Genomic DNA, 27836 nt, shown 5'->3' with positions numbered 1-27836 from the left:
AGCAGAAGAGCACTGCGCACGCGCAGACCGGGCCTGGGTTGGGCAAGCGCGAGAGGCGCTCTTCACTAGGCCGGGCTTCCCTCCAGCCCTCCGCCGACCGCACTGCCCTGTCATCAATGCCTCGTTACCCCCACCGGGTTTCCCTCGCCCTCTTCGCGGCGGTGCTGGTAGCGACTGCGCGCGCAGAGCCTGAGCGGGCGCCGGCAGGAAGGGGAAGCGGCCGGTAAGAAAGGCCTGCGTCCGGGGTGCGTCAGTAACGGGGCTGGGAATGTCCTCCTCTGCTCTCTCCGGCTCTCGGGAGCCCTGAGGAGGAGAGAGGAGCCTCTGGAACCAGTTTCCTCCTGCCGCTCAGGTGTGCCTCTGCCAGTCGAAGTGTTTTCGCCTTCCCCCGAGCTTCGTCTGGTCCGATCCGCTTTCCGCCCCGACTGGGGAATCCGAAGGCCCAGACCCAGGCCAGTCTGCTATCCCCAGACACGTCTGAGATGCCTCCCCTGCGATTTAAGTAGCGCTGGAATGTTTATCCGCTTTCAGTGTCGCAGCAGCTTAGGAGTAACTCTCCAGGTCCAGCCTCCAACTCGGGCACAAAGAGACTCATTTTTGTGACGCTCTCCTGGGATTCCTTTTGACACCCTTTGCTCAAGCAGCTTCCAGATGCTATTCAAAGCCACCAAATACAGGTTTTTTTCGCACCCTCTGGGCGTCTCCACCGTTTCCTAATAGTCTCCCTTTCAAGTTTGGGTCTCTTGAGGCATGTCCTTTACATCCTCATACAGTGTTTCTGACTTACGTTTTTTCCCTTTGATAATATGGTCACACTACGTGCCGCCTTTGGGATGAAGTACCCTATTGGCAGTGGGATAGTGTGAGCATTTACTAAGAAGCGTGGTAACAGGTTAGGAAGGATTTCTACTGTCTGTTACCAGAGTGGATGTATATTCAGTAAACTGTTTTGTAGCAGGAGGCAGCATTTTAGCCCAGTGACTGTGCTTAATGCCTTTAAGTTGGGGACAGAGGAGGTAACTGGTAATTAAACTCCTGGGGTCCAAAATCTGCTCACAGGAAGAAATCTAAAACGGATCAGCAGTATTGCTTTTATATGCCAGTTAAATGTAATATGTTGACGTTCTGGAGATGCTGAAGTGCAATTTTAGCCACCTTGGAACTTCTTAATCAAATGTTTTAATAAGTTAATTCCTAGATAATCATGATAATCATCATGGTTATTTTTACTTTGATAAATTTGGCTGAATGCTATAAGTGTAACCACTTTTTTCTAACACCAGCCCACACCATTTCTGTCGGTCTTACTACCAGTTCTCCTTGATGCCTAAATTACAAAACCTTAGTCATCTAAGCTTTCCCCTGTGCTTCATCTTCATATCTCTTATGTTACTGAATCTTATGGTTTCTTTATTCAGAAAGTACCTTGGATTTATCCCTTTGAATCTCAATGTAGAAGCTGTAAAGCTGTTTTCTCAGACTTTGCTACCTTTTAGCTTGTCCACCTAAAGACTCAAATAACAGTTCTGAAACATGACTATGTCATTTTATTCTTGATGAACCTATAAAAGCTCAGGTCCAAATGTCTATGCTTGGGTTTCAAAGCCCTTTCTCTATTACCTGGCCTAATAATTTCTTTGCATGTGATATGGTAGGAAAAGCCCAGGATTTAAAGTAAAAAAGCCTGAATTCAAATACTGACTATCATACTAACACTGTCCTTGGGAAACTTTGAGCTTGTTTCCTTGTCTCTCATTTCGAATAACAATATATTTTCTTCCAGCTTCTTAATTATTGTGAGAATTACAGTTGGCTTAATGTGTCAAAAGCTATCAGAGTTAAACAAAAACAACCTAAGCTATTATTGTTATTTCCCCATTGTACTCATTCATTTTACAGTCCCTTAAAGGGTTGTCTTTTAAGGAGCTTTCAGGGAGAGAGAGAGAGACAGAGAGATAGAGACAGAGAGAGACAGAGAGACAGAGAGAGAGAGAGAGACACACACAGAGAGAGAGAGAGAGACACAGAGAGAGACAGACAGACAGAAACGTCTGACAAGATAGAGTGTGATATAGGCTGTAAAATAGGTAAGCTTTGGTTGAGGACCAAACCCAGAGGAGAGAGGAACAAGGAAGTGTTCCTGAAAGAAATTATATTTGAACAGTCTTGAATTATGACAGATGCAGAAGGGAAAGGTGGGAAAGTGTGCTATGAAAGAGTCACTTTCAAAGAACAGCAAATTGTTAGGTTTTGTTGTATTAAGTTCAAAGAGGAGTATAGGAGATAGGCCTGGATAAGTAGACAGTGGTAAGATTTGAAGGGCTTTGTGTGCTAAGGGAAGTGTACAAATTGAAGGATTTTAAGCAGACAGATGCCCTGATCGCAATTGCTTTATGAAAGTTCATTCTGGCTGCATTGTTTGCTTCCTTACTGCAATGTACAAGAACTTCTGTCTGTCTTTGTGCCTTTCCTTCTTTTCTTTATTCCACACAGAAGGACTAATACTCTCTCTTCATACCTTAATACCTTTTATTTTTCAGTATCCAGTTCAGGTCCCATTTCTGCTGTGATGTGTCCTCCAATTATTTTAGACCCGATTACTATCCCTTCTCTGCAACCCTATCAGGAATGGTGCCACACAGTTTAGTCCTTATTTGTTTCATGTGTGTTTTATATCCCTAAGTAGATTGTAAGCTACTTGAGGATAGGGAATGTTTCATATGTACATGAATAGAAGACACGTTAAACACAAAAATATGGTGTTTGGTCTCTTTCTATTTTGTTTTTCAGGATAGAACCACATTATGAACAACGGACCTTTTAATTAATTTATCATCATGGCTAATGAGGGCCATCCCAAGGCTGGTGATAGTCCTTTTTCATCAGATAAATATGCCCAACTCATCTTGGCCCAGATCAATAAGATGAGGAATGGACAGCATTTCTGTGATGTGCAGCTACAAGTTGGGAAGGAAACTTTTAAAGTTCATCGGTTGGTTTTGGCTGCCAGTAGTCCTTACTTTGCAGCTTTGTTCACTGGAGGAATGAAAGAGTCCTCAAAAGATGTTGTGCAGATTCTTGGAATTGAAGCTGGAATATTTCGAATACTTCTAGATTTCGTTTACACAGGTATGTTAAGTGAGCCTGTAGCTTTGAGTGAAGAATAATGCAATCACTCATGTACTGCTATGGGAATATAAATCGATTTAACTCGTATGGAAAGTAATTTGACAATATGTTATTATGAGTCTTTGAAAAGGTCATATCTTTTAACCACATATTCATTTTCTAGGAATCCTAAGGAATTAATCAGTGATGCCGGCAAATATTTATGTACCAAATGTTTATTATAACATTATAATAGTAGATATTGAATACAATCTAATTTTCACTCAGTAGGTTATATGGTTAAGTAAATTATGGTACATGTATATATAATGGAATATCTTTTAGGCCTCGCAAATGATTTAAATAAATACCACCCCAGTTTTGTTTTAAAAAAAAAATCACTTGTCTGTATTTCAGCACAGTAAAAAGATCAAAATGTTGGTAAGTGTTTATCTCTAGTAATGGAAGATTCTTATTTTTCCTCTTTTGTCTGTTTTTCCTTCAGAATGTTTATAATCAACATGTACTATTTTAGTCAAAACTTTTAAAAATGTTTTGAAGTTTTAATAACATTAGAAAATACACATATGTAAAGTATGTCGTATAATATGTAACATAAATGTACATGGAAAAAAGATTTATACTAAATAAAAATATTTTATTTAGTATAAAGAAATATACTAAAGTGTTAATACAGTGTATGTGTATGGGAAAATGTGTGATTTTCACATTCATTTTTATACTTGCTTGCCTTAAATTTTTTTTTTCAGTAGTGACTACATATTATTCTTATAATCAGGAAAATAAATGTTTGAAAATAAAGACTATATTTGTTTGGTCTAGGTTTGAGAATATACCATGTTGTCCTTAAAGGACTACTTGGTGGGGCATAATTATGTGGCCTGATAAAGTGTTGTTTATTTAATTCATGGTACTTAAACCTGGAAAATGAGCAAAGGTGATTTTTCTTTGTGTTACTTCATGTTTCTTTTTGGAAAATTTCAGAAAATAACTTAATTTTGGGATTGTAAAAATGATTATCTTTTTTTTATTTATTTTACTGAGGAATATTGGGGAACAGTGTGTTTCTCCAGGGCCCATCAACTCCAAGTCATTATCCTTCAGTCTAGTTGTGGAGGGCACGGCTCAGCTTTAAGTCCAGTAGCTGTTTTCAATGTTTAGTTGCAGGGAGCGCAGCCCACCATCCCATGCCGAACCGGCAACCTTGTTAAGAGCTTATGCTCTAACCAACTGAGCCATCTAGCTGCCCCTCCAAAAGCTCAGTGGCAACTGGTTGTCTTCAGTCTCGTCGTGGAGGGCACAGCTCACTGGCCCATGTGGGAATCGAACCGGCAACCCTGTTGTTCAGATCTGTGCTCTAACCAACTGAGCCATCCGGCCACCCCCAAAAATGATTATCTTTTATCTACTGAAAGCAGTGCAGCTCTGCCTATTGGCTAATGTACAAATTAGCATTGAGGGGTTCTTGATCTCACTTTTCTAAATGACTTGTGTGAGCTGAAAACTGCTTCATAAATATCCTTACTTCTCTTATTTGCAAAGTAGAAATTAACACAGGTTAATCCAATGGAATTAGTGTTTAACTACATGAAAACAGAAGAAATGCTGCAGGTTGTCTATTCTTCCTCTGTGGTCTGACAGTAGCAAGAAGAGAGATTTAGTGAGAGAGTGTTCATGGAATCATTACCAGGTTGCTGGTGATGAGCACTTCCATCAAAGAAATAAAAAGTGGTAAAACCTTGGGCCAGCCCGGTGGCTCAGGCGGTTAGAGCTCCATGCTCCTAACTCTGAAGTCTGCCGGTTCGATTCCCACATGGGCCAGTGGGCTCTCAACCACAAGGTTGCCGGTTCAACTCCTTGAGTCCCGCAAAGGATGGTGGGCTCTGCCTCCTGCAACTAAGATTGAACATGGCACCTTGAGCTGACCTGCCGCTGTGCTCCCGGATGGCTCAGTTGGTTGGAGCTCGGGCTCTTAACCACAAGGTTGCCGGTTCGACTCCCACAAGGGATGGTGGGCTGCACCCCCTGCAACTAGCAGTGACAACTGGACCTGGAGCTGAGCTGCGCCTGCCACAACTAAGACTGAAAGGACAACAGCTTGACTTGGAAAAAAGTCCTGGAAGTACACACTGTTCCCAATAAAGTCCTGTTCCCCTTCCCCAATAAAATCTTAAAAAAAAAAAAAAAGTGGTAAAACCTAGAGAAATAAAAGCTACTGAATATATTTTGGGGGAAATAAGATTGTAGAATATTGACATATAAGGCTAAAATTGGTATAACAGTTACGAAACAGCATTTGGCTCCTAGTAAAAGATGTAAAGTGGCTTAACAAGATAGGAGTTTATTTTTCCACAAAAATGAATCCATAGTAGACAGTCCAAGGCTGATAATGGTGTTTCGGGATGTCTTTAGTGTCCCATTATTCTTCCAACATTTTGCTCCACCATCTATAGCTTGTAACTTCATCACATAAACATGCCTAACTCATCTTGGCTGAACTCCAGCCAGTGGAAGGAGCAAAAGGGGAAGGCAAAAGCACCTGCCAGCTGAGGCTATCCTCTTTTTGAACTTTTCTGGTAGCCTTACCCAATAACTGCTGCCTATATGCTGTTGGCCAAACTCAATAAAAAATTCACCGCTATCTGCAAAGTAGGCTAAGAAATACAGTTTTCAGCAGGGCAAATCAAGGTTCTGTTAGTAAGGATGAAGAGAAAATGAATATTGGGTATTTATTAGAGAGGGAATTTTGTAGTCTTTGAGACAATTTGTCCTTACAAAGCATGTTCTTTGATTTTCATTGTAATAGCATTTTCCTTTTTGGGGTTGTGGGGGCAGCAAAACCTATCACTCTGTTGACCTGTCCATACATAACAGACTTGTCCATACATTCTGTTAGCCATTCACAATTCTGACAGATTTTAACAGATATTTCTCACTATCATGCAGGGTGTCATGTGGGGTTTCTAGTCCCGCTCCTCGCACAAGAACACAGGATATGGTGAGGCCAAAAAGGAACACCCACGGAGCCATAGATAAGGGAGTCTCATACCACTATATTCTCGCTGGCGGCTGGGTTGGAGACAGGAAGCAAGAGCCACACTATCCGCAACCTGCCATCCACTTCTCTCTGCCAACCAACCTCACTTGCTAGCTGCAATCCGCACTTGCTAGCTGCAATCCGCGCTTGCTAGCTCAGCCACCATCTTCTTGCTAGCCCCCATTTTCTGCTAGCGTAGCCACAGCAGTTATATTAGTGGCCAATGGCTCACTGATTGGTTACAGCTGACGGCCAACTAGCCACAGCTGATGGCCATCCAATCACAGTTGATGGCCATTTACTACCTGAATGAGCACCTTTCCACTTGAGGGCAAGAGCCTAGAAATTGCACTCCTGGCTCTGTCCCCACACTCACCTTAGACTTTTATATGCACTTCACTTGGAATAAAATGACCTGAGTTTGTGATCTAGCTCTGCCACTAATTAGCTATGTGATACAAGGCATTTCATTTAACTTTAGTCAATTATTCATTCACCCTTTCAACAGATATTTATGAATAATTTTTTTGAGCTAGGCACTATGGATATGACGTAAACAAAATTGGCACGACCTCTGCCTTCACAGAGCTTTCTAGGTAATGCAGATTAGGTATTTACAAAATACAGAGGGTACCCAAAAAATGTATACATGTTTTAAGAAAGGAAAAAATGTATTAAAATTGTAATACTCAATATATACCAATAACAAAAGATGAATACAAGTCATGTGTATACATTTTTTTGGCATCCCTGGTAGAAATGAACTTGTGAGAGCCTCATTTTCCTTACCATAAAGTGGGGACAGTAGCACTTTATAATTCATGTGAAAGTTAAATGAGATAAATTTTAATAAATGTAAAAGTACTTTTTGTAATCTATAAAGCCTTATTAAATTGGAGGGCATTCTTTTTATTATTCTCAAGTAACTCTTGACTTTATCCAGTAGCAGTCATTCAGTCCCCTTAGATCACAGCCTGTGATTTTATTTTCTTCAAGTTTGTGGTGAATTCTCATTTCATTCAAGTAAGTCTTAGTTTTCTTTGAAGCCACTACCATTTACGCCCATGGTGGATTCCATTTCTTATACTTTTGGAAAACCCCCAGTTTGTATTCAGCAAGCAGTATTCTTCCTCTCACCATAATCTCTTTGGCCATTCTTCATTAAAACAAAATGTTTGAAATAAATAAATAAAAATAAAACAAAAATGTTGAGCACCTACTCTGGGCTAAGAATACAGAAGGGGCAAACTATGCCCCAACAGACTTTATAAATCTAATTGGTAATACAAACTTTAGACAAATAGCTTAGTGGAGTGAATGTTATAAAAGCGATAAAGGGAAAGTATAAGATTGAATGGAGAGTTCATCCTTATATAGTAGGAGAATTACAATGTCTCTTTTTCCTTCTAAATATAATTGACTATTTGATGTCCTCCCAAAGTCATAGTATAAATATATGAAAGTGAAGCCCTCCGGAAAAAGAGTGGTCTATATAGTTACTTAAATGTTAAGTATGTAATAACTCCTCATATGTTATAGACTTTTGGTTATACCTAATGTTAAAATTAACATTTGTGTGGCACTTTATCATAATTAAAGATAGGGACCCTGTCTCACCCTTCCTTGTACCTAAGTAAATGTTTTTTAGATGCATTACAGCCTTATGTTGAAAACATGGACTTTGATGTCAATCCCTACCCTCAGCTCACTTAACCATGTGACTTGGGGACAAGTTACTTAAACTTTCTGATTTTATTTTCTGAATACAAAAATAAGGAAAAAAACCTCAACTATATGGGTTATAGTCAGGATTAAATGAATGTATAAAGCAATTCATGCTCCTGTTCATTGTAAGTGTTCCATAAATGTTAGCTATCATCATTTAAGTTTTGTGCTCTTTGTACAGATCCTTTGTTGCCTTTTTACTTGGCTATTAGAGACAAGTATAATGCGTTTTGAATATAAGTCAATGTCTGTTTTTATTTTGCTGGTTATGTTGTCTCCTATTTCCCTAGGTATAGTGAACATAGGTGTGAGTAATGTTCAGGAGTTGATTGTTGCAGCAGACATGCTACAGTTGACTGAAGTTGTTAATCTTTGCTGTGAATTTCTGAAACGACAAATTGATCCACTGAACTGCATAGGGATCTTTCAGTTCTCGGAGCAGATTGCCTGCCATGATCTTTTGGAATTCACAGAAAACTACATTCATGTCCATTTCTTGGAGGTTCAGAGTGGGGAAGAGTTCCTGGCACTTACGAAAGATCAGCTGATAAAAATTTTGCGAAGTGAAGAGCTCAGCATTGAGGATGAATACCAGGTGTTCTTAGCTGCAATGCAGTGGATTCTCAGAGATCTTGGAAAGAGAAGAAAACATGTGGTAGAAGTGCTAGACCCAATTCGATTTCCTTTATTACCTCCTCAGAGGCTTTTAAAGTACATAGAAGGTAATTTTTTTTGTCGCATATCAAATTAATCAATTATCCAGTGGCTTTTTCTCTATTTGAAATGTCATAGTGTTTTGATTTTTCAGTTCAATAGCAGACATTTATTGAATAATTACTGTATGCAAGATACAGACTTTTATGTGTAGGTAGACAGTAGTATTTCAATATTTCTACCCTTTAATTTTAATCAAATCATTTTGTACCTTTTTTTAATCTTTAAATTAAAGTTTATTGGGGTGACAATTGTTAGTAAAGTTATATAGATTTCAGGTGTACAATTCTGTAATACATCATCTATATCTCACATTGTATGTTCACCACTCAGAGTCAGTTCTCTTTCCATCAGCATATATTAGGCCCCGTTTACCCTCTTCTAGAGCCCCGCTCCTCCTTACCCCCCTTACGTACCTTTCTTGAGATTAAATCCTAATAGAGACGAGAGTTACAGATAAAAATTACTGACAAAGCTAAAATACTGCTGTTTCTGGCAGTACTAATTATTTCAGTGTAAGATTTTCTCTTGTCACTCTGAAAAGATCAGCAATTTGAGGAAATTGCATATGCTAAAAACAAACCAAAACTCAATAAATCCTGTAAGTCCCCCAGTTATAATTAACATTCAGATATCTCAGTATAGGAGGATGTATGGTTGGATGGATAGATAGGAAAGAAAATTACAATAATCATTCTGTACATACTATTTATAAATATTAAAAGTGTACTTAAATCTCACTAAAAGTTAACAAAGAAGAAACTGAAGTAATAACTAATTTCAGATAAATGTTTCTATATCCCAAAAGATATTCATTCTAAAAAGTACTTACAGAGTTAAGGGCAAAAGATAAAAATCATTAAAAGATGATGAAAATCAGTTTCATTTTGTGTTTCATTTTATACAGTATAGACTCTCTGCTAAGAAAAATGAGGTAATTAGCATTGTTATTTTTTTCCTCCCCCCCCCACCTCAAGCAAGGTTTTGTTCTTTGACGTCTCAGTTCTACTTATTACCTATTCATTCTACCACTCTCCAAATGATTAGTTATTAGTGAGAATTCTCAAGATTTTGTTAGTTGACCGTCTTTTCTCAATATACTTCTGGGATATAGGGACAAGGCTTGGAGACAGTCCCTTGCTAGCGTATATGGTGCTTTTGTGCAAATTAGAAAATAGTGCCTTTTTAGGGCAGTCCAGGCCTTAAAATTTGCCAAGTGGGACACACGTTGACTTTCATTCCCAATTTACCTCTCAGCTAAGCATCCTTGAGCAGGAACAACCTACCCAATCATGCTCAAAATATTTTTAGGAAATGGACCTTTGATTTAAGGAAAAAAGTATGTTTTGTAGCAGCAATGAGAAAAGTAATATTTGGTATTATAGCCATTGTTTGATCATGAATTTTTATTTTTTTGATTGTTAAATGTGTTTTATCTTTATGGAAACATGTCTTTGCAATATCACTTAAAAGTTGATTAAAACATTATCTTTTTAAACATTGCTTTAGGAGTATCCGATTTTAATCTTCGTGTTGCGTTGCAAACACTTTTGAAAGAGTACTGTGAGGTATGCAAATCTCCCAAAGAGAACAAGTTTTGTAGTTTTCTGCAAACATCTAAGGTACGACCTCGGAAGAAAGCAAGAAAGTACCTGTATGCAGTAGGTGAGAACTTTTAAAAAGTAATAGAAATTATCTTTATTTTCAGGATCAAAACCTTTTAGTATTTTGTTATTATACATGTCACAATATTCAGGTGTGTCAGTTAGACATTTAATTTAACTTACAGGCTGCAGATTTATAAATTGTGTTTATATAATACACTACACATCTAAGAATAAAATAGCTACTCATTTGACATCTGTAATCTGAATCTTTGGGTTCTTAGATTATCCAATTATTGTCAATAGCTGACTAAAGAAATATTGCTTTAAAAGTTGAAAGTTTGAATTCTAGTGAAAAATAAGGAAAATAAACCTCAAAAATTTTAACTATTCACAGTATCTTGCATGGTCAGTAGGGATGATAGGAACCAGTGGTCTCCAAAAGGGGGATGTGCAGGCTAATCCATAGGCGTATCAGATGAACATATTAAAACCTCTTTTCATTTTTATTTTTAAAAGCATTAATCCTTATCAATATTTGATATATACTGTGTTTCCCTGAAAATGAGACTGGGTCTTATATTAATTTTTGCTCCAAAAGATACATTAGGGCTTATGTTCAGGGGATGTTATCCTGAAAAATCATGCTAGGGCTTATTTTCCAGTTAGGTCTTATTCTCAGGGAAACACGGTATATATTGGCAGATTGCCCAGATTTATATACAAAATTTATATATAAATATTTTCTATAAAATAATGAATGTCAGCTGTACTTGAGAAAATTTAAAAGAAAATACACTTTCTGTATAATTTATAATATTTATGTAATTGTGTGTATAATTTTATATATGCTATGATCTATTAATATGTGATTTTTGAGTGCATGCTAAACTTTTTTTAATGATGTAAAGTCAAACCAGAATTTCAACTCACTATTTTTCATTGCAAATAGAGACTAACAGAAGTCATAATGAAACTTCCTAACTAGACAGATAACCAGCTGCTAGATTTATGTTTTATCTAATAGTCTATTATAACTAAGACCAAGTGGTAGAAGACTCATTGTGGTTAACTCATTGCATTTAAGCCATAATCTTTCAGGACTTGACACATTTAAGAAGTGTGTGTGTGTGTGTGTGTGTGTGTGTGTGTGTATGTGTATGCGCGCGCACGCATGACAGATTCTAAAGCATTTATTCCGTGCTATGAAATAGTTATACTGAATGTCTAGATGTAGAGGGCTAGGTTTTTCTCCTTACTACCATTTCCATATTTAGCAGTAAGGGATTTGCTGTGTTCCTCCTTTCCTTTCCTTTGTTCAGGTGGATATACTCGGTTGCAGGGTGGTCGTTGGAGTGATAGCAGAGCCCTGAGCTGTGTAGAACGTTTTGACACCTTTAGCCAGTACTGGACCACTGTGTCTTCACTTCATCAGGCTCGATGTGGGCTGGGAGTAGCAGTTCTGGGAGGGATGGTCTACGCTATTGGAGGTAATAATGAAAACGACTTATTTCCCTTATTAGTCTCTAGCTATAGGTTGGCTGCATTCTTACATGCCTTGTATATATTGCTAGGTACTAGGGTATATGTAGATATAATTGTGTTCAATAAATAGTTATTGAATAAATGAATGAAAGAAAAAAAAAAAAGGAAACACAAGATACTGAAAATTTCAGACCAGAGGGGTACTGTGATTTATTAAAAGGCAGAATACTTAGGTTTGGTTTTAATGAAAAGTTGTTTATAAAATATGGCACCCAAATTTAGGTGAACATTTTGGATAAAGTTTTTTAATTCTGAAAGCTACACTATGAATCATTTTTACTTAACAGTGGGACAGTGGGATATATAAAAAAACAAGTCAGCTAGGCATTGGGATATTTCTTGATTGAAATCATTGTATTTTCTGAAACAATTAAGAATTAGAAAATGATTAATAAAACTAAAGAGGATTTGAATGTTGGAGGAAAATAATTACCAGAAAGGGATCTAAAGAGAAATAAATGCTAACACTTTTAATATCAATATTTACTTCTGTATAATTTGTCTTTATAGCAGCAAGCCTAGGTAGATCATCTCTAACCTTACAGCTAATCTTTTTGCTTTATTTCTATGGATCAGTCTAAAACACTAAAAGTTGTATATCAAAATTTTTATTTATGACTATGATCCTGTTAGGTTAAAATGAGAGAGATATAGGGAATATTTTATTTTTATTTTTTCTTTGGAGAGAATATAATTGTCACTCAAAAACTGTTCATTTAAATCAATAAACGTCATGGTGCATCTGAAAAGCCTCACAAAAAAATTAGAGTTTTAAGCAATAACTTTCTGTCAGTATATAAAGGCCATAATTTTATATAATCTTTGACTAGAACTCCAATAGTTCTTTTTATGTACATTTTGGCAATTGTGGATAGTTTCATTTTATGAACTCGCCTGTTTAACCTAGGGTCACAGTGTCCTGCGTGGCACTTGCATATGTATGTATCCCCTTTTCTGATGTCATAGAAGTACTTACGGGGGCCCTGCAAAAAAGGGGGCCCATCAAAAAATGCTGACTTTGCTAGCTATTATTAATACTACCAATATTGCTATCCTAAGGTATTTCTTAATATGTAATTTTAAAATATTTTTTATTATCAGAGTAATTCAGGTTTTATAGTAGAAATTTTGCTAAAACCTAAGCATATGAAAAAGAAAATAAAAATCACACATATTATAATTTTACCACCCAGCGATAAACACAGTTAATAGTTTATTTTATTTCCTTCTAGATACATACATATCTGGGTTAATATTCACTATTTAAAAAAATTAAGATATAATTCACATAGCATAAAATTCACCATTTAGAGTATACAGGTCAGTGGTTTTTAGTATATTCACAAAGTTGTGCAACCATCACCAGTATCTAATTCCAGAACATTTTCATCACTGCAAAAAGCCACTCTTATAATTTACGGAAAACTTTATAACAGTGTAGGGAACTGTTTACTAGCCATGTTCCCAGATTCCAGGCAAGGGTCAACCTTGAAAGCAGACCTTTCTAAGGAGAGACAGTCTCAGGCCTTCTGTGTTAACTCTTTTCTGCACAGAAAGAGTTTTGTACACATTCAGGATCGTAGGCCCTCATAAAGTTACATGTGCTATAAATATATTTTCCTACTCTGCTGCTTTATTTTTGACCCTCTTTATGTTATCTTTTGATAAATATGTTTTTAATTTTCATGTAGCCAATGCTATTATTTTTTCCCCCACTATGGTTAGTGTTTTTGTACCTTTCTAAAGAAATCCTTTCCTACTCCAAAGACATGAGGAAATACACCTTTATTGTTCTAAATTTTGTAGTTCTGCCATTTACATTTATGTCTGTAATTTACATTTATGACCTGGAATTGTGGTTGAGAGGACATGCTCCAACCAACTGAGCCATCTGGGAGCTCAAGGTGCCGTGTTCAAGGGGGCGGAGCCCACCATCCCTTTCGGGACTCGAGGAGTTGAACCGGCAACCTTGTGGTTGAGAGCCCACTGACCTATGTGGGAATCAAACCGGCAGCCTTCCGAGTTAGGAGCATAGAGCTCTAACCGCCTGAGCCACCGAGCCGGCCCCGAGAAACGTTCTTTTAAAAATTGGGATTATATCTCTAAATCAGTTGATTTCTAATTTGTGAACATGATACATCTCTTCACTTATTTAGATATTCCTTAATTTAAAATTTTATCTAAAAAGTTTATAAATTTTAACCATAGAGGTCTTATACAACCTTTTGATTAGATTTACTCCTAGGTATAGTATATTTTAAAATTCTGTTTTAAATGATAGCGTTAAAAAGGATTTCATTTTCAGTTTGTTGCTAGATAAGGATTACATTAAAACTCAAATTATACAAGTGTTAAAATGCAAATTGTATCCTCAAAAATTACATGGATTGTTTGGGTGGTAGCATTAGAAATAGATAACAGAAAAATTGTACCATTGCTTCATTAAATGGGCTTAATATATAACAGTGCTATGGATTCAAAATAATGCTGGGCAAATTAATTTTAACAAGAAGTATAAAATCAGACATCATAGTTGAATTTCCGACAACATGGAATGCTGCTGAATATTGTATTATGGTTCTAGGCTATTAGCATTACTAAACCTTCTCATATGTGTCTCTTATTTAACTCAGGTGAAAAGGATTCAATGATTTTTGACTGTACTGAATGCTATGATCCAGTTACTAAGCAGTGGACAACTGTAGCTTCAATGAATCACCCCCGCTGTGGCTTGGGGGTGTGTGTGTGTTATGGGGCTATCTATGCTTTGGGTAACTATGCTGTTCAATTTAAGGATATCTAATATTTAAATTCTTAGTCAGATTACTTTAGAAATTTTTCTTCCCTCCCGTAAGAAACTTGTATCCTTTCAGCTTTATATAGTTTTATTCTCAAAATATTATTACTTGGGGAATATTGTCAAGTGTTGAATTCTTAAGAGATGGTGATAAAATGTAGATGAGATGTCCAATGAAGCACTTTAGCTGACTAGTTAAATCTCATGATTAGAATAACCACTCTGAATAAACAGGTTGTTTCAAAAGGTAGTTTTGCAAAATACCGTATTTCCTATGCAGTATGCTGAAGTTTTTTTATTTTAAATCTCTGGTGAAAACTAGACAGAGAAATAAAAGGTCTGAGTTCTACTCAGTCAAATTCTAACTTTTCATGTGATCTTGGACAAATAACCCCTCTGTTCCATGTGATAATCATCCATAATATAAAGTTGTCAGATTAGGTGTTTTCTAGGGTGTTTTTCATAAAAAATATTCATTTATCCCAGACATAACATTTTTCTATTTGGTCACAGGTGGATGGGTTGGAGCTGAGATAGGGAACACCATTGAACGATTTGATCCTGATGAAAATAAATGGGAAGTAGTTGGCAACATGGCTATGTCACGCTACTACTTTGGGTGTTGTGAAATGCAAGGTAATTGCTTAACAAAATATTTTTCCTAAAGATATATTTTTTAAAAAACTGAGCTTGAGGCTTTATTTTCACAAAAATATATTTTATGTCTGTTAGTATTCAGTGATTAACACTAACAGTATGGAAGCTCTGCTTTTAACTTCTTACATCTTTTAACCTCTTATTTCTTCATTTCTGTATTGCCAAAATAATCAATTTTTTTTTAATAAACAAAGCTAGAATTCAAAATTCCAGATAGGCAAATATACCTGACTAGCAAAATAAGCATTAAAACATCATCTATTATTATTTTCTCTCCCATGCAGTTCTTAGTAAGTATTTTTAAGTAGGGAGAGAATATCAAAAATAATTTTCACAATCTCTTCTTATAGTCTTCTTCAGTTTTTTTTTTTTTACAGGGTACATTGTGATTCAGTCCACACAGAATATAATGCTATGATAGATTTTAAAAATGTACTGCATATTAAAATGGTATACAATTATTTTACCTACTATGCCCTGAGAGGTAGTTAGTAAGCACTGTCAAATAAAACCTGATTCTCTGTCCAGAGTTGGAGAGCAGATTTATATGTACCTGCAAAGTAGGAAGCAGTCTGCCCATTATTATATGACAGCTCAGTCTACTTTGTTCCCAGCTCAAGTTCTTCCTGCTTTGTGAGTACCTTCTCAGATTTCCATTAGCTTTTAAATGTTCAAATTACATGATGCAAATTATTGAACTATTTTTTAATATTATAAGGGTCTCTAGCTGTTTTATATTTATTATTTTTATCTTCCCATCTAAAATCATAGAGCTAGAGAGGCATTTTGGAGATTATCTAGTTCAATCCCTTTATTTAGAAATGAGGAACCTGAAGATTAGGAAGGTTGTGAGTTGTCTTTTTTCATGGCTGGTTACCGGCAAAGCTGGAGCTGGAACCCAAGTTTGCTAACATTTAGCTCACATTTTTTCCTAAAATGCCATTCTTTATAACTTACAATTCCTCAGTTTAGAGCATGGGAAACAACACTAGGCATTCAAAAATAATTGTAGATTGGCATTCAAAAATAATTGTAGATTGCCATTAGTTTCAATCAAATTTAAAAAGGAACTCTCCGAATTACATTCTATTGTATTCTAGTGATTGATTCTGATAACTTAATCTAGCCATATAGAACTATTCTAATTTGAACTCAATTCTCTGTTTTATGTCCATCTGAGCAACAGGTAGGCTGTCATCAACCAGGGCCATGACATTTTTTTGGGGAAAAAAGTACTTCTCCTTGTCCTTTTTACCTATGTATTCTAGCAGTGGATCTGGAATTTGAGATCATCAAGCAGACAATAAGATGGGAGATCCTTCTCTGACAAATTGCTTTGTTATAACATCATTAAATTTTTTGAAAATTCAATGTCACTTTAAATTCATACCTCTAATTCTTTGTAACGTGCTTAAATGTGAGCTGTGATAAACTAGACAGAAGTCAATTTTCTCTCAAAGAATATGGAAAGCCCTACATTAAGTATATCAGTATAGTAAGTAAATCACAACTATTAAAATTTTGATAATTATTTACATCCTATTTTCTATAGCATCTGAGCGAAAATATTCCATTTCCAGGTTTAATTTATGTAATTGGAGGCATCAGCAATGAAGGAATAGAGCTTCATTCTTTTGAAGTTTATGATCCACTTTCCAAGCGTTGGTCTCCACTTCCTCCAATGGGAACCAGGAGAGCATATCTTGGGGTGGCTGCACTCAATGACTGCATCTATTCTGTTGGAGGATGGAATGAGACACAGGATGCTCTTCATACTGTAGAAAAATATTCCTTTGAAGAGGTAGGTTGGATGATTTCAAATGTTTAGTATCCCATTATTCTTTTAATGTCTGTAAGATCTGTAATGATGTGCATTATTTCACTTATGATATTGATCATTTGCAGGTTTTTTTTCCTTTTCAAAGAACTAGTAATAACTTTTGGTGTCATTGGTTTTTTTTTTCCTACTGATTGTCCATCTTGTATTTCATTCATTTGTGTTCCTATTTTTTAGTTTCCTTCTATCTGATTTTGGGTTTAATTTGCTCTTTTTCTAAATTCTTAAAGTGGAAGCTTAGATGATTGATTTTAGACCTTTCTTTTTCTATAATGTAAACCTTTAAAGTTATAAACTGTTTTCAAGCACTTCTTTAACTGCATCCCACACATTTTGATGTGTTATTTTAATTAGCATTTATCTTGAAATATATTCTAATTTACCTGATGATTTCTTCTTTTACCAATGGGTTATTAGAAGTATGTTATGTAATTTCCAAATATTTGGGGATTTTCCAGATATCTTTGTGTTATTGATTTCTAATTTAACTCCATTATGACAATAGAGCATACTTCGTATGACTTCCGTATTGGTAATTGTTTCATGTGTGCCTGAAAAGAATTTGTATTCTGGTGTTGTTGAGTTCAGTGTTCTATAAATGTCAATTAGGTCAATTTGATTAGCGTTAGTCAAGTCTTCCCAAGTCTTTCCAACTTGTCCAATTGTTTTGTCAATCACTAAGAAAGAAGTGTTGAAATCTCCATCTATAATTATGGGTTTGTCAGGCTTTGCTTCATATTTTGAATCTCTGTTATTAAGTCTGTACACATTGAGATTATTATGTCTTCTTGATAAATTGATCCTTTTATAGTATGAAATGTTTTTATCGCTGATAACCTTTGTTCTGAAGTCTACTTTGTCTGCTTTTAATGTAACCATTAATGTAGTCAAGCTATCTTTTGATTAGCATTTGCATGGCATATCTTTTTGTCCTTCTACCTAAAATCTATCTATGTCTTTACAAACTGCATCTCTTGTAAGATAACATATAGTTGTGGTCTGTTTTCTTATTCAGTTTGGAAATCTCTGACTTTCACATGGGCTCTTTAGAGTTTTTACTATTTATGTGTAATGTAGTTACAGATATAGTTGGTTTTTAGACTTCTATTTTGTTGTTTTCCTTTTTGTATAATTCATTCTTTGGTCCTTTTTCCTCCCTTTTCTGTCTTTATGTTGACTGTTTTAATATTCCATTTTCTTTTATTGTCCAATTAACTGTATCACTTCACCTTTTTTCATAGTGGTTCCTTTAGGGCTTATATTATATATTATATACGTTTATACTGTGTGTGTGTGTATATATATATATATATATATATACACACACATATATATATAATTTTTTTTTTAAGATTTTATTGGGGAAGGGAAACAGGACTTTATTGGGGAACAGGTCTTTGTGTACTTCCAGGTCTTTTTCCAAGTCAAGTTCTTGTCCTTTCAATCTTAGTTGTGCAGGGCGCAGCTCAGCTCCAGGTCTAGTAGCCATTGATATTTGCAGGGGGCGCAGCCCACCATCCCTTGCGGGAGTCGAGGAATCAAACTGGCAACCTTGTGGTTGAGAGCCCACTGGCCCATGTGGGAATCGAACCGGCAGCCTTTGGAGTTAGGAGCACAGAGTTCCAACCACCTGAACCACCGGGCTGGATTATATATTTTTAATGTATCAAATCTACCTGCCCCGTACTTATATATTTTTAATGTATCAAATCTACCTTCAAATAATATCATATCACTTCACTTTTAATGTAAGAAACTTATAAAATCACTTTCATTACTGCTTTTGTGCTATTATACGTTTTATGTCTGTATATGTTGTAAGCCCCATAATACATTATATTTATTTAAACAGTCAATTATATTTAAAATACATTTTTAATGAGAAAGTCTTTGATAATTATGCATATATGTATTATTTCTAGTTCTAATTATTCTTTTATGTAGAACTGAGTTTCTTATACATTTTCTGTTAGCCCAAAGAATTCCTTTTAATATTTCTTTTAGTTCTGGTCTGCTGGCAATGATTCTCTTAGCTTTCATTTTCTGAAACTTTTTCCATCTTCATTTTTGAAGATACTTTGCTGAGTATAGAATTTTAGGGTTTTTTCCCCCATCACTTTAAATGTGTTGTTTATCTTCTTGCATTGTTTCTGATGGGAAGTCAGTAGTCATTCTTATCCTTGTTCCCCCTGTATGTGTCTTTTTTTCCTTTATCAGCTTTTAAGATTTTTCTCTTTATCATGGCTTTCCAGTAATTTGATTATGTGTGCCTTGTTGGAGTTTTCTGTTTAACCTCCTTGGAATTCATTGAAATTCTTTAATCTGTGAGATTGTAGCTTCCATCAAATTAGAATGTTTTCAGCCATATTTCTTAAAATATTCTCCTGATTTCTTTCTGGAACTCCAGTAACATGCATTCAAGACTACTTGATATTGTCCCACAGATGACTGAGGCTCTGTTAATATTTTTCCCATCTTTTTTCTCTCTGTTCTTCAGTTTGTTTTTGTTTGTTTTTATTTTCCAGCTTTATTGAGGTATAATTGACAAATAAAAATTGTGTATGTTTAAGGTGTACAGTGTGATGTTTTGATATACATATACATTGTGAAATGATTACCATACTTAAGCTGAATAACATATCTGTCACCTCACATAGTTCCCTTTTCCATTTTCTTGGTTTCCATTTTTTTGGTGAGAGCATTTAATATGTGCTTTCTTAGCACATTTCAAGCATACAGTATAGTATTATTTACTGTAGTCACCATGTTGAACATTAGAGCTCTGGAACTTATTCATCCTGTATAACTGAAACTTTGTTCTCTGTGCTTCAGTTTGGATAGTTTCTCTTGCTGTGTTTTTAAGTTCATTAATATTCTGTGGTATATAAACTTCTAATTTGCAGTGTCTGTTCCCCTATAAGGAATTTTTCATTCCAGATATTGTGTTTTTTATCTCTAAAAGATCTTTTTGTTTGCTTGTTTTTTGTATTCCATTACTCCCCTCATCATATTAATATTTCTTTTTGATCCTTGAACATATTTATAATATCTTGGTTTTTTAAAATTTGTTTTTTAGTTACAGTTGGCATATAATGTTAGTTTCAGTTATGTACAACAGAGTGATTAGACATTTATATACTTTATGAAGTAATCACCACAATAAGTCTAGTACCCATCTGTGACTGTATATAGTTATTACAATATTATTGACTATATTTCCTATGCTGTACTTAACATTCTGCACTATTTTTATACTGGCAATTTGTACTTCCTAATCCCTTTCACCTTTTTCACCCATCCCTCCAACGCACCTACCATCTGGCAACCATCAGTTTTTTTCTTTGTATCTATGCATTGTTTCTATTTTGTTTGTCTTTTTTTTAGATTCCACATATAAATGTCATCATACAGTATTCGTCTTTATTTGTCTGACTTATTTCGCTTAGCGTAATACTCAGTAGGTCCATCTATGTTCTCACACATGGTAAGATTTCATTTTCTATGGCTGAGTAATATTCCACTATATACATGTACCGCATCTTCTTTTTCCATTCGTCTGTTGATGCACGCCTAGGTTGCTTCCAGATCTTGGCTGTTGTAAATAATGCTACAGTGAACATAGAGGGGTGCATATATCCTTTCAAATTAGTGTTTTCGATTTCTTCGGATAATTACCCAGAAGCAGAATTGTTGGGTCATATGGTAGTTCTATTTTTAATTTTTTTTTTCTATACTATTTTCCAGGGTGGTTGCACCAATTTGCAATCCCACAAACAGTGTATGAGGGTTCCCTTTTCTCTACATCCTCACCGACATTTGTGATATCTTATTATGGTTTTGATTTGCATTTCCCTTATGATTAGTGATGTTGAGCATCTTTACATGTGCCCTTTTGATGTGTTCCCATCATTCCTTCAGCATTCCTGTACTTTCTGACATAATAAAAATTTTCACACTGATCTTATCCTTTCTTTGCTCTTGCCCTGGAATCAGGTATTTCTTCAAGAAGCTCCAGTTTCTCTTAGTGAAAGACAGCAGTTAGAATCCAAGATCCAGATACTCAGAGTACTCATTGCTACTGGGGTATTGCTATCAGTAAACAGAACTAGAAAATATGTATCCACACACATTTATTTATAACTATTCTTATATCTATCTGTGCATATATGTTATAAAAATATGAGGTTATGATAGCTCCAGTTCCAATCCAACATCTCAGATTATTTCATGTTTTTCTGTGTTTGTAAATACCTTCTCTGTTAGTTAAAAACTTAGCTCCCATTATTCTTAATATGTTTACTTATTTGTTCATTCCATTCACGTATTTGTTAAATGAAACCAATCTCCCTGTCACACCAGCTGTTTTTTCCACCTGCCACCTCTGCACTTTATACCCATCCTGTCACAGCCCATATGAGCTTCCCAATGTTCCCTCATACCCTCAGTTAATGGGTTGACTCAATTATGCTAGGGAGGGAAGAGAAGAGACAGATAGGGAAGGGTAGGTTATATTTTCATTGAGTAACTGTTCTGTCACGTATTTGTTCATTAGTCCATTTATTCATTCACAAATACTTATAGACTTCTTAGTATGTAAGTATAGGTCAGGTACTATACCTTGGGAAATAAAGGCAAACTAAACATACAAGGCCCCAGCTCTCAAGGAGCCTAAATTCTAGTGGAGAATATAGAGAAATAGAAAATTGCATTACAATTTGTTAGGTGCTGTGATCATGAAGTACAAGATGTGTTATGCCATTGACTAATAAGTTAGACCAATCTTTTTCCAAATAAATTTCCATGAAATACTGATTGTTTCTGTTGTTAATAGGAATTAGGTAACATGGGTTTTCCTGGTCAATTATATTTAGGGAAAATTGGGTTAAACAAAGTTAAATAAATTTCTTTACCACAGGACTTCTTTACATCATGTAGTACAATAATAAACTTTGTGAATCTTTATGCTAAGACTCTCAAATTTAATTGACAACACAACCCTTGCTTTTGTTTGTGAAACATCTTAGGAAAAAGTATTTCAGGAAACGTATTTTGGTAAATATGAATTAGCGTTATTTGAATTTTGTGGTTTTTAAACTGCTTAATGGTTATTAAAACAGTTAAAAACTTAAAGGTTTTATTTTTTTAATTTTTTAAGTAGAAAGATTTTTGTTAACAACTTTATTGAGAATATAATTCACACACCAAACATTTGAGTTGTTTCAACTTTTTGGCTATTACAAGCAATGCTACTATGAACACGTATGTGGACATTTTTGTGTGTACATAGGTTTTTGTTTCTCTTGGCTGTCTATATACCTAAGAGTGGAATTGCTGGATCACATGGTAATTTTATGTTTAACTTTATTCAGGACTGCTAGATTGTTTTCTAAAGCGACTATACCATTTTACATAACCACCACCAGTGTATGAGGGTTCCAGTTTCCCCACATCTAGTGCTTGTTGTTACTTGTATATTTTTTTATTTTGATTATAGATGTGTCCTAATAGGTGTGAATTGGTATCTCACTGTGGTTTTGATTTGTATTTCCCTGATGGTTAACAATGTTGAACATCTTTTAATGGGCTTATCAGTCATTTGTATATCTTTTTTGAAGAGAAATCTGTTCAAATTTTTTTCATTCTAAAATGGATTATTTGTCTTTTTATTATTAAGTTGTAAGAGTTCTTTATATAATCAAGTGCAAGTCCTTTGTTAGATAAATGATTTGCAAAATTTCTCTCCCATTCTATAGTTTCCTTCACTTTATTGATGGTATCCTAGAAGCACGAAGGTTTTTAATTTTGATGGCTAATTGATTTTTTTCTGTATTAGCTTGTGCTTTTGGTATCATAACTAAGAAACCATTGCTTAATTCAAGATCATGAAGATTTATGCCTTCACTTTTTTCTAAGAGTTATAGTTTTAGCTCTTATATTTAAGTCTTTGAATCATTGTTAATTTTTGTATATTATGTGAGGTAGGGGTTCATCTTCATTCTTGTGCATGTGCCTAACCAGTTGTTCCAGCAACAGTTGTTAAAAAGACTATTCTTTCCCATCACATTGTCTTGGTACCTCTGTTGAAAATCAGTTGACCATAAATGTGAGAGTTTATTTCTGGACTCTTAATTTTATTCATTTATCTATCTATGTCTATCCTTATGCCAGTACCACACTGTCTTAGTTACTATAGCCTTGTAATGTTTTGAAATCAGAAAATGTGAGTCCTCCAACTTTGTACTTCTTTTTAAAAATTGGTTTTGCTACTCTGGGTCCCTTGAATTCCATATGAAATTTAGGATCAGCTTATCAATTTCTACCAAGAAGCCACCTGAGTTTTGATAGGGATTACATTGAATCTGAAATCAATTTGGGGAGTCTTGCCATCTTGACAATACTAGGTCTTTTCATCTTGAACATGGGATGTATTTCCACTTATTTAGGTCTTCTTCAATTTGTTTCAACAATTAGTTTTCAGTTCCTTGTACTTAGTTAAATTTATTCCTGAGTATTTTATTCATTTGATGCTATTGCAAATTGAATTGTTTTCTTAATTTTATGTTCCAATTTTTCATTGCTAGTGTATAGAAATTCAGTTGATTTTTGTCTATTGATCTTGTGTCCTATAACCTTGCAGCACTCATACTCTTAACAGTTTTCTTGTGGATTCCTTAAATTTTCTATATACAAGATCATGTTATTTGTAGAGATCATTTTACTTTTTCCTTTCCTATCTAGATGCCTTCTATTTCATTTTCTTTCCTAATTGCTCTGGCTAGAACCTCCAGTACAATGTTGACTAGAAGTGGCAAGAAATAAAAAAAAGTTGAGAAAAAAAAAAAGTGGCAAGAGTGCAGTCCTTGTTGTGTTGTAAAGCATGATTTTGATTCTCATTTCTGACAAGTTTTAAACTTTAGTGATATTTCAAATTCCTTTTACTTTCTATATGGTTTTGTTTGGTAATATAAAAAGTGAACTTTCTGAGGGTACTTTCTGTTGCTAATTTTTCTATATGGCTGGAAAGGAATAGATTTTTGTTACAAAGTAAGTGCTTACCATTAATGAGTTATATTGGTTTTTCATGCATAAATCTGAAATGTTGTTACTACTGTATGCTGAAGTCCCACATTATAGATCCAAACCTAAAGATAATGTAAAACATGTTTCTGGTTTTATAGAGTTTATTTTGAGGTGACTCAGGATAAAAAGCAAACTATAGTTCTAATACACTGATAGCAATGAAAGATAAGCATTATAGGGTGAGCCCCACTCTTCCCTTATTCTTGTCAAGAGCCATTTTTGTGGGGAAGCAAAGGTTAGTTCTCCCAAATGATAAACATACTCGTAACCCCGACATCCTAATTTATCTTAATCAGCTATAGGTATTTTTGTGAGTATATCTGTCTTTTAAGTTATGTTTTTACAGCTATGCTAACTTTGGGGATGTGTTCTGTAATTTCAGATAATCAATTAGCCTTCAAATTTAATCTGTTTCTTTAATTTCAAAGGATTGTCTCTGGCTTTAGTATTTCAGAATTTCATTTAAGTTCAGACCAGCAAACATACATTGACTCTCTATAATGTGCTGGTGCTGTACTGGATACTGGAATGTGAAGCTCATTAAGTTCCTGTCCTCAAAAAGTTCACTTTGTAGCATTGATGAATAATCATTGTTCACTTCTCATGATTTTATAGACTTTTATCATAAGCTTTATTTCCAGGTGTTTCTTTTTTCATCTGGCTATTTGCTTTTTTCTTTCTTGATTATTTCCCAGGACATTTATTGGCTTTCCTATTTTCTGGGTGTAGACATTTTCCCTGGAGTAGGACATTACAAGTCATTTTGGCTATAGCAGCTTACTGAAATTTCTTCAGGGAACAATGTATACCAGAAGTTAGCAAACTTTTTGTTAAAGGGCCACATATAATCTCTTCTTTGGGCATCTTTTTAAAAAAGTAATCTTTGAATATAGAAAGACCATTCTTATTTTGTAGGCTTATAAAAATAGGGTATATTTTCCAACCTCTGATCTATACTTTCAGAAAATCACTAACTCCACTAGATGGTCCTTGAAAAAAGGATTCCGTGGTCAAATAAATTTGGCAAGTGCGTTTTGCTGTATCACTCTCCCTAAGATTTATAAGGCTCATTAGCATCTCAAAGATTTTTAAAAGCCGTTTTGTATACTATAATATATACGCATATAAGCTCTTTTCTTGGAGCTTTGTAGATTTGTGTTTTCTATGTGTGTGTGTGTATACATTACCTACTTATATTCCATAGAACTAGTTTCTCAGAATGCCTGCCTATATAGAATTTCTAGATTATGTCCTGGTCATAATTTATAATTAATTACAGACATATTTTTAAATTATTTTTTCTCTAAATTCACTACTTTGTCTACAGTACTTGAAAGTTTATTTAAAAATGTTCTATATACTGATTTGACTGGATTATGAGTTTGAAATTTAAACATGTAAAAAGAACCAGGGTATCTGATTTCTCAGCAGTTTTCTCTATTACCATTTTATGACACTGCTAACTTTTTTTTTCTCTTAACCAGGAAAAGTGGGTTGAAGTTGCCTCAATGAAAGTGCCTAGAGCAGGCATGTGTGTGGTGGCAGTCAATGGGCTTCTGTATGTTTCTGGAGGGCGATCTTCCAGCCATGATTTCTTGGCTCCTGGTACCTTGGACTCAGTTGAAGTTTATAACCCTCATTCAGATACATGGACAGAAATTGGTAACATGATCACTAGTCGTTGTGAAGGAGGTGTTGCTGTACTATGAAATATAAACCACAAGAGACCACAAGAAAACATGTTGGTAATACAGGATCGGACCTTTTGCAAATCACACATGTACTTGGTGGTAGGACCCTCTGATTCTATTGAGTTTTCCATGTGTTTGGTAGATAAATAATTAAAGAATGATTTTTCTAAGAATTTGAGTGAGAAGGGTTATGGAATATATGTATCCTAAATTAATAAAGAGCTCACAAAAAATTGCCAGGCTTACCAACAGAAATGCTATTTGTGCTCTAGAATTGTCCAGTTAGGAGTCCTATTTGTAAAAATGATTTGCTAGAAGCTTCTTGGCAAATAGGGGTTTCTCCAGTGAAATTCAAGCTATAACAAGACCCGTATGTGATGTAAGACTATCAGTAAGACAGGTTAAAGGTGTCTACATATTCATGATTCAACCCAGAGCACAATTTTCCATGGCCATAGTTTAACCTACAGAGAAAAGCAGTGAAACAACTTCCTACTTTTATTTGATGCTAGGAGTCTTCACTAGCCCCATACTTTTTATTGGCAGCAGATATACTGGGAGGGACATGTAGGAAATATCTAGCTATTTATATACAGAGGTAAGTTTCACCTATTGATAACAGCATAAAAAGAGCTTTTGCTCACTTATGTTTTTTGTCTTGATGCTGAGAATGCAAGTAATTAATAGGAAGTTCTTAGTGACAGCCCATTACTGCAGTTGGATGATGTAATGAGTGATAGAGCTTAGATGGTGGTATGCACTTAATAAACTTCTTCCCTATTTTCTAAATAGTCACCAAAAATATCTGTTTGGCTTTGGGAAGAGGGACTTCTATTAGATTATCAAGCTTTGTGAATTTACTTGTACTTGGGCAGGAAGCCTAAATATGAGCTTATTACAAAGCTGCTTACTGCCTGGCTTGGAGAAGGTGGAATTGTAGATACCTGTGAAACTTCTTTGACACTGACTTATAAGATAAAAGGCTTCTGATCCAAAACTGTTCCTCAAAACTTCTCATTTACCCCAAGAAGCATTCTAAAGAATTGTTCTCTGTCTAGTTCTGAGAGGAAGATTCTTCGTGTACATCATCACTTTTAAGTCATTTCTACTAGTCAGTTGGAGCCATTTAATATTAAAGGTGTTGCATACATTTATATTTACCTAGCTGATTCCAGGATTTTGTTTGTATATTCCCGATTTCCCCTTTTCTTTACTAAATTCCTTCAGTATGTTGTTGTTATAAGCATCAGTAGCTTACTTAGATAGAAATACTTTGGTAAGCATTAAAGACTCAGGTAGCATTCATATCTAGAATATTTGAATTGGCCCACAAGGACCAATCAGCTCTAATGCGTCTTTTGGAGCAAAAATTAATATGAGACCAGGTCTTATTTTACTACATATAAAATTATATGACTGGGTATAATGTATAAGACCGGGTCTTATATTAATTTTTGCTCCAAAAGACGCATTAGAGCTGATGGCCTGGCTAGGTCTTATTTTCAGAGAAACAGGGTAGTTACAGAGAATCTGCATTCTGGTTCAAGAGATTTACAAGATGCTCCGATAATTTCTCATTTCCTGGCAACTAAAATGGCACTGTGAAGGGAGCCATTCTGTACTGCTGTAGCAGCAATGTAATGTCAAGACAATCAGTATTTGGGCTTAATAGGTCCAGACAATCCCTGAAAATAGGTCATTGTAAATATGCTTGTTACTTCCTAGGTAATGACAGTTTTTTCAAAAAAATGTACTAATAAAGTATTTTGCTTTTTGCTTTTCCTTCTGAGAAATATCTTCTGAAGAATATGAGCTTTCTTTCCTTTATTATCAGGCTGTAGTAAACTATTCTCTACATTAATAAAGGATCATGTAGTGGTTTCAGCCACTGGCTTTAACTGGTAAGCTTCTCAATGATCAGAACAATGTCTAGCTTTATGGTGTTGTATTTGTTTGCACAGGGCTGCTGTAACAAAGTACCATAGAAATTTAAACAACAGAATGTATTGTCTGTTTCAGA

General features: G+C 35.1%; 1 protein-coding gene across 3 annotated transcripts; it reads left to right on the top strand.

The window, feature by feature from the left end:
- IPP (intracisternal A particle-promoted polypeptide) lies at nucleotides 1-27714 on the top strand. 3 transcript variants are annotated; one of them, XM_019749360.2, is made up of 9 exons: nucleotides 1-223; nucleotides 2791-3129; nucleotides 8182-8613; nucleotides 10115-10270; nucleotides 11532-11699; nucleotides 14388-14525; nucleotides 15065-15187; nucleotides 16789-17009; nucleotides 25610-27714. In XM_019749360.2, the coding sequence occupies exons 2-9, from the start codon at nucleotides 2838-2840 to the stop codon at nucleotides 25832-25834; spliced, it is 1755 nt and encodes a 584-aa protein (XP_019604919.2). In that variant the 5' UTR covers nucleotides 1-223; nucleotides 2791-2837; the 3' UTR covers nucleotides 25835-27714. The 3 variants fall into 3 exon arrangements, with proteins under 3 accessions (XP_019604919.2, XP_019604920.2, XP_019604921.2); XM_019749361.2 differs by having other exon boundaries at nucleotides 214-352; XM_019749362.2 differs by lacking the exon at nucleotides 1-223 and adding an exon at nucleotides 394-677.
- Nucleotides 27715-27836: the final 122 nt, after the last annotated feature.

The sequence above is a fragment of the Rhinolophus sinicus genome, linkage group LG06 (genome assembly GCF_036562045.2).
Source record: "Rhinolophus sinicus isolate RSC01 linkage group LG06, ASM3656204v1, whole genome shotgun sequence".
Classification (NCBI taxonomy): Eukaryota; Metazoa; Chordata; class Mammalia; order Chiroptera; family Rhinolophidae; genus Rhinolophus; species Rhinolophus sinicus.
This window is presented reverse-complemented; position numbering and strand designations above follow the sequence as displayed.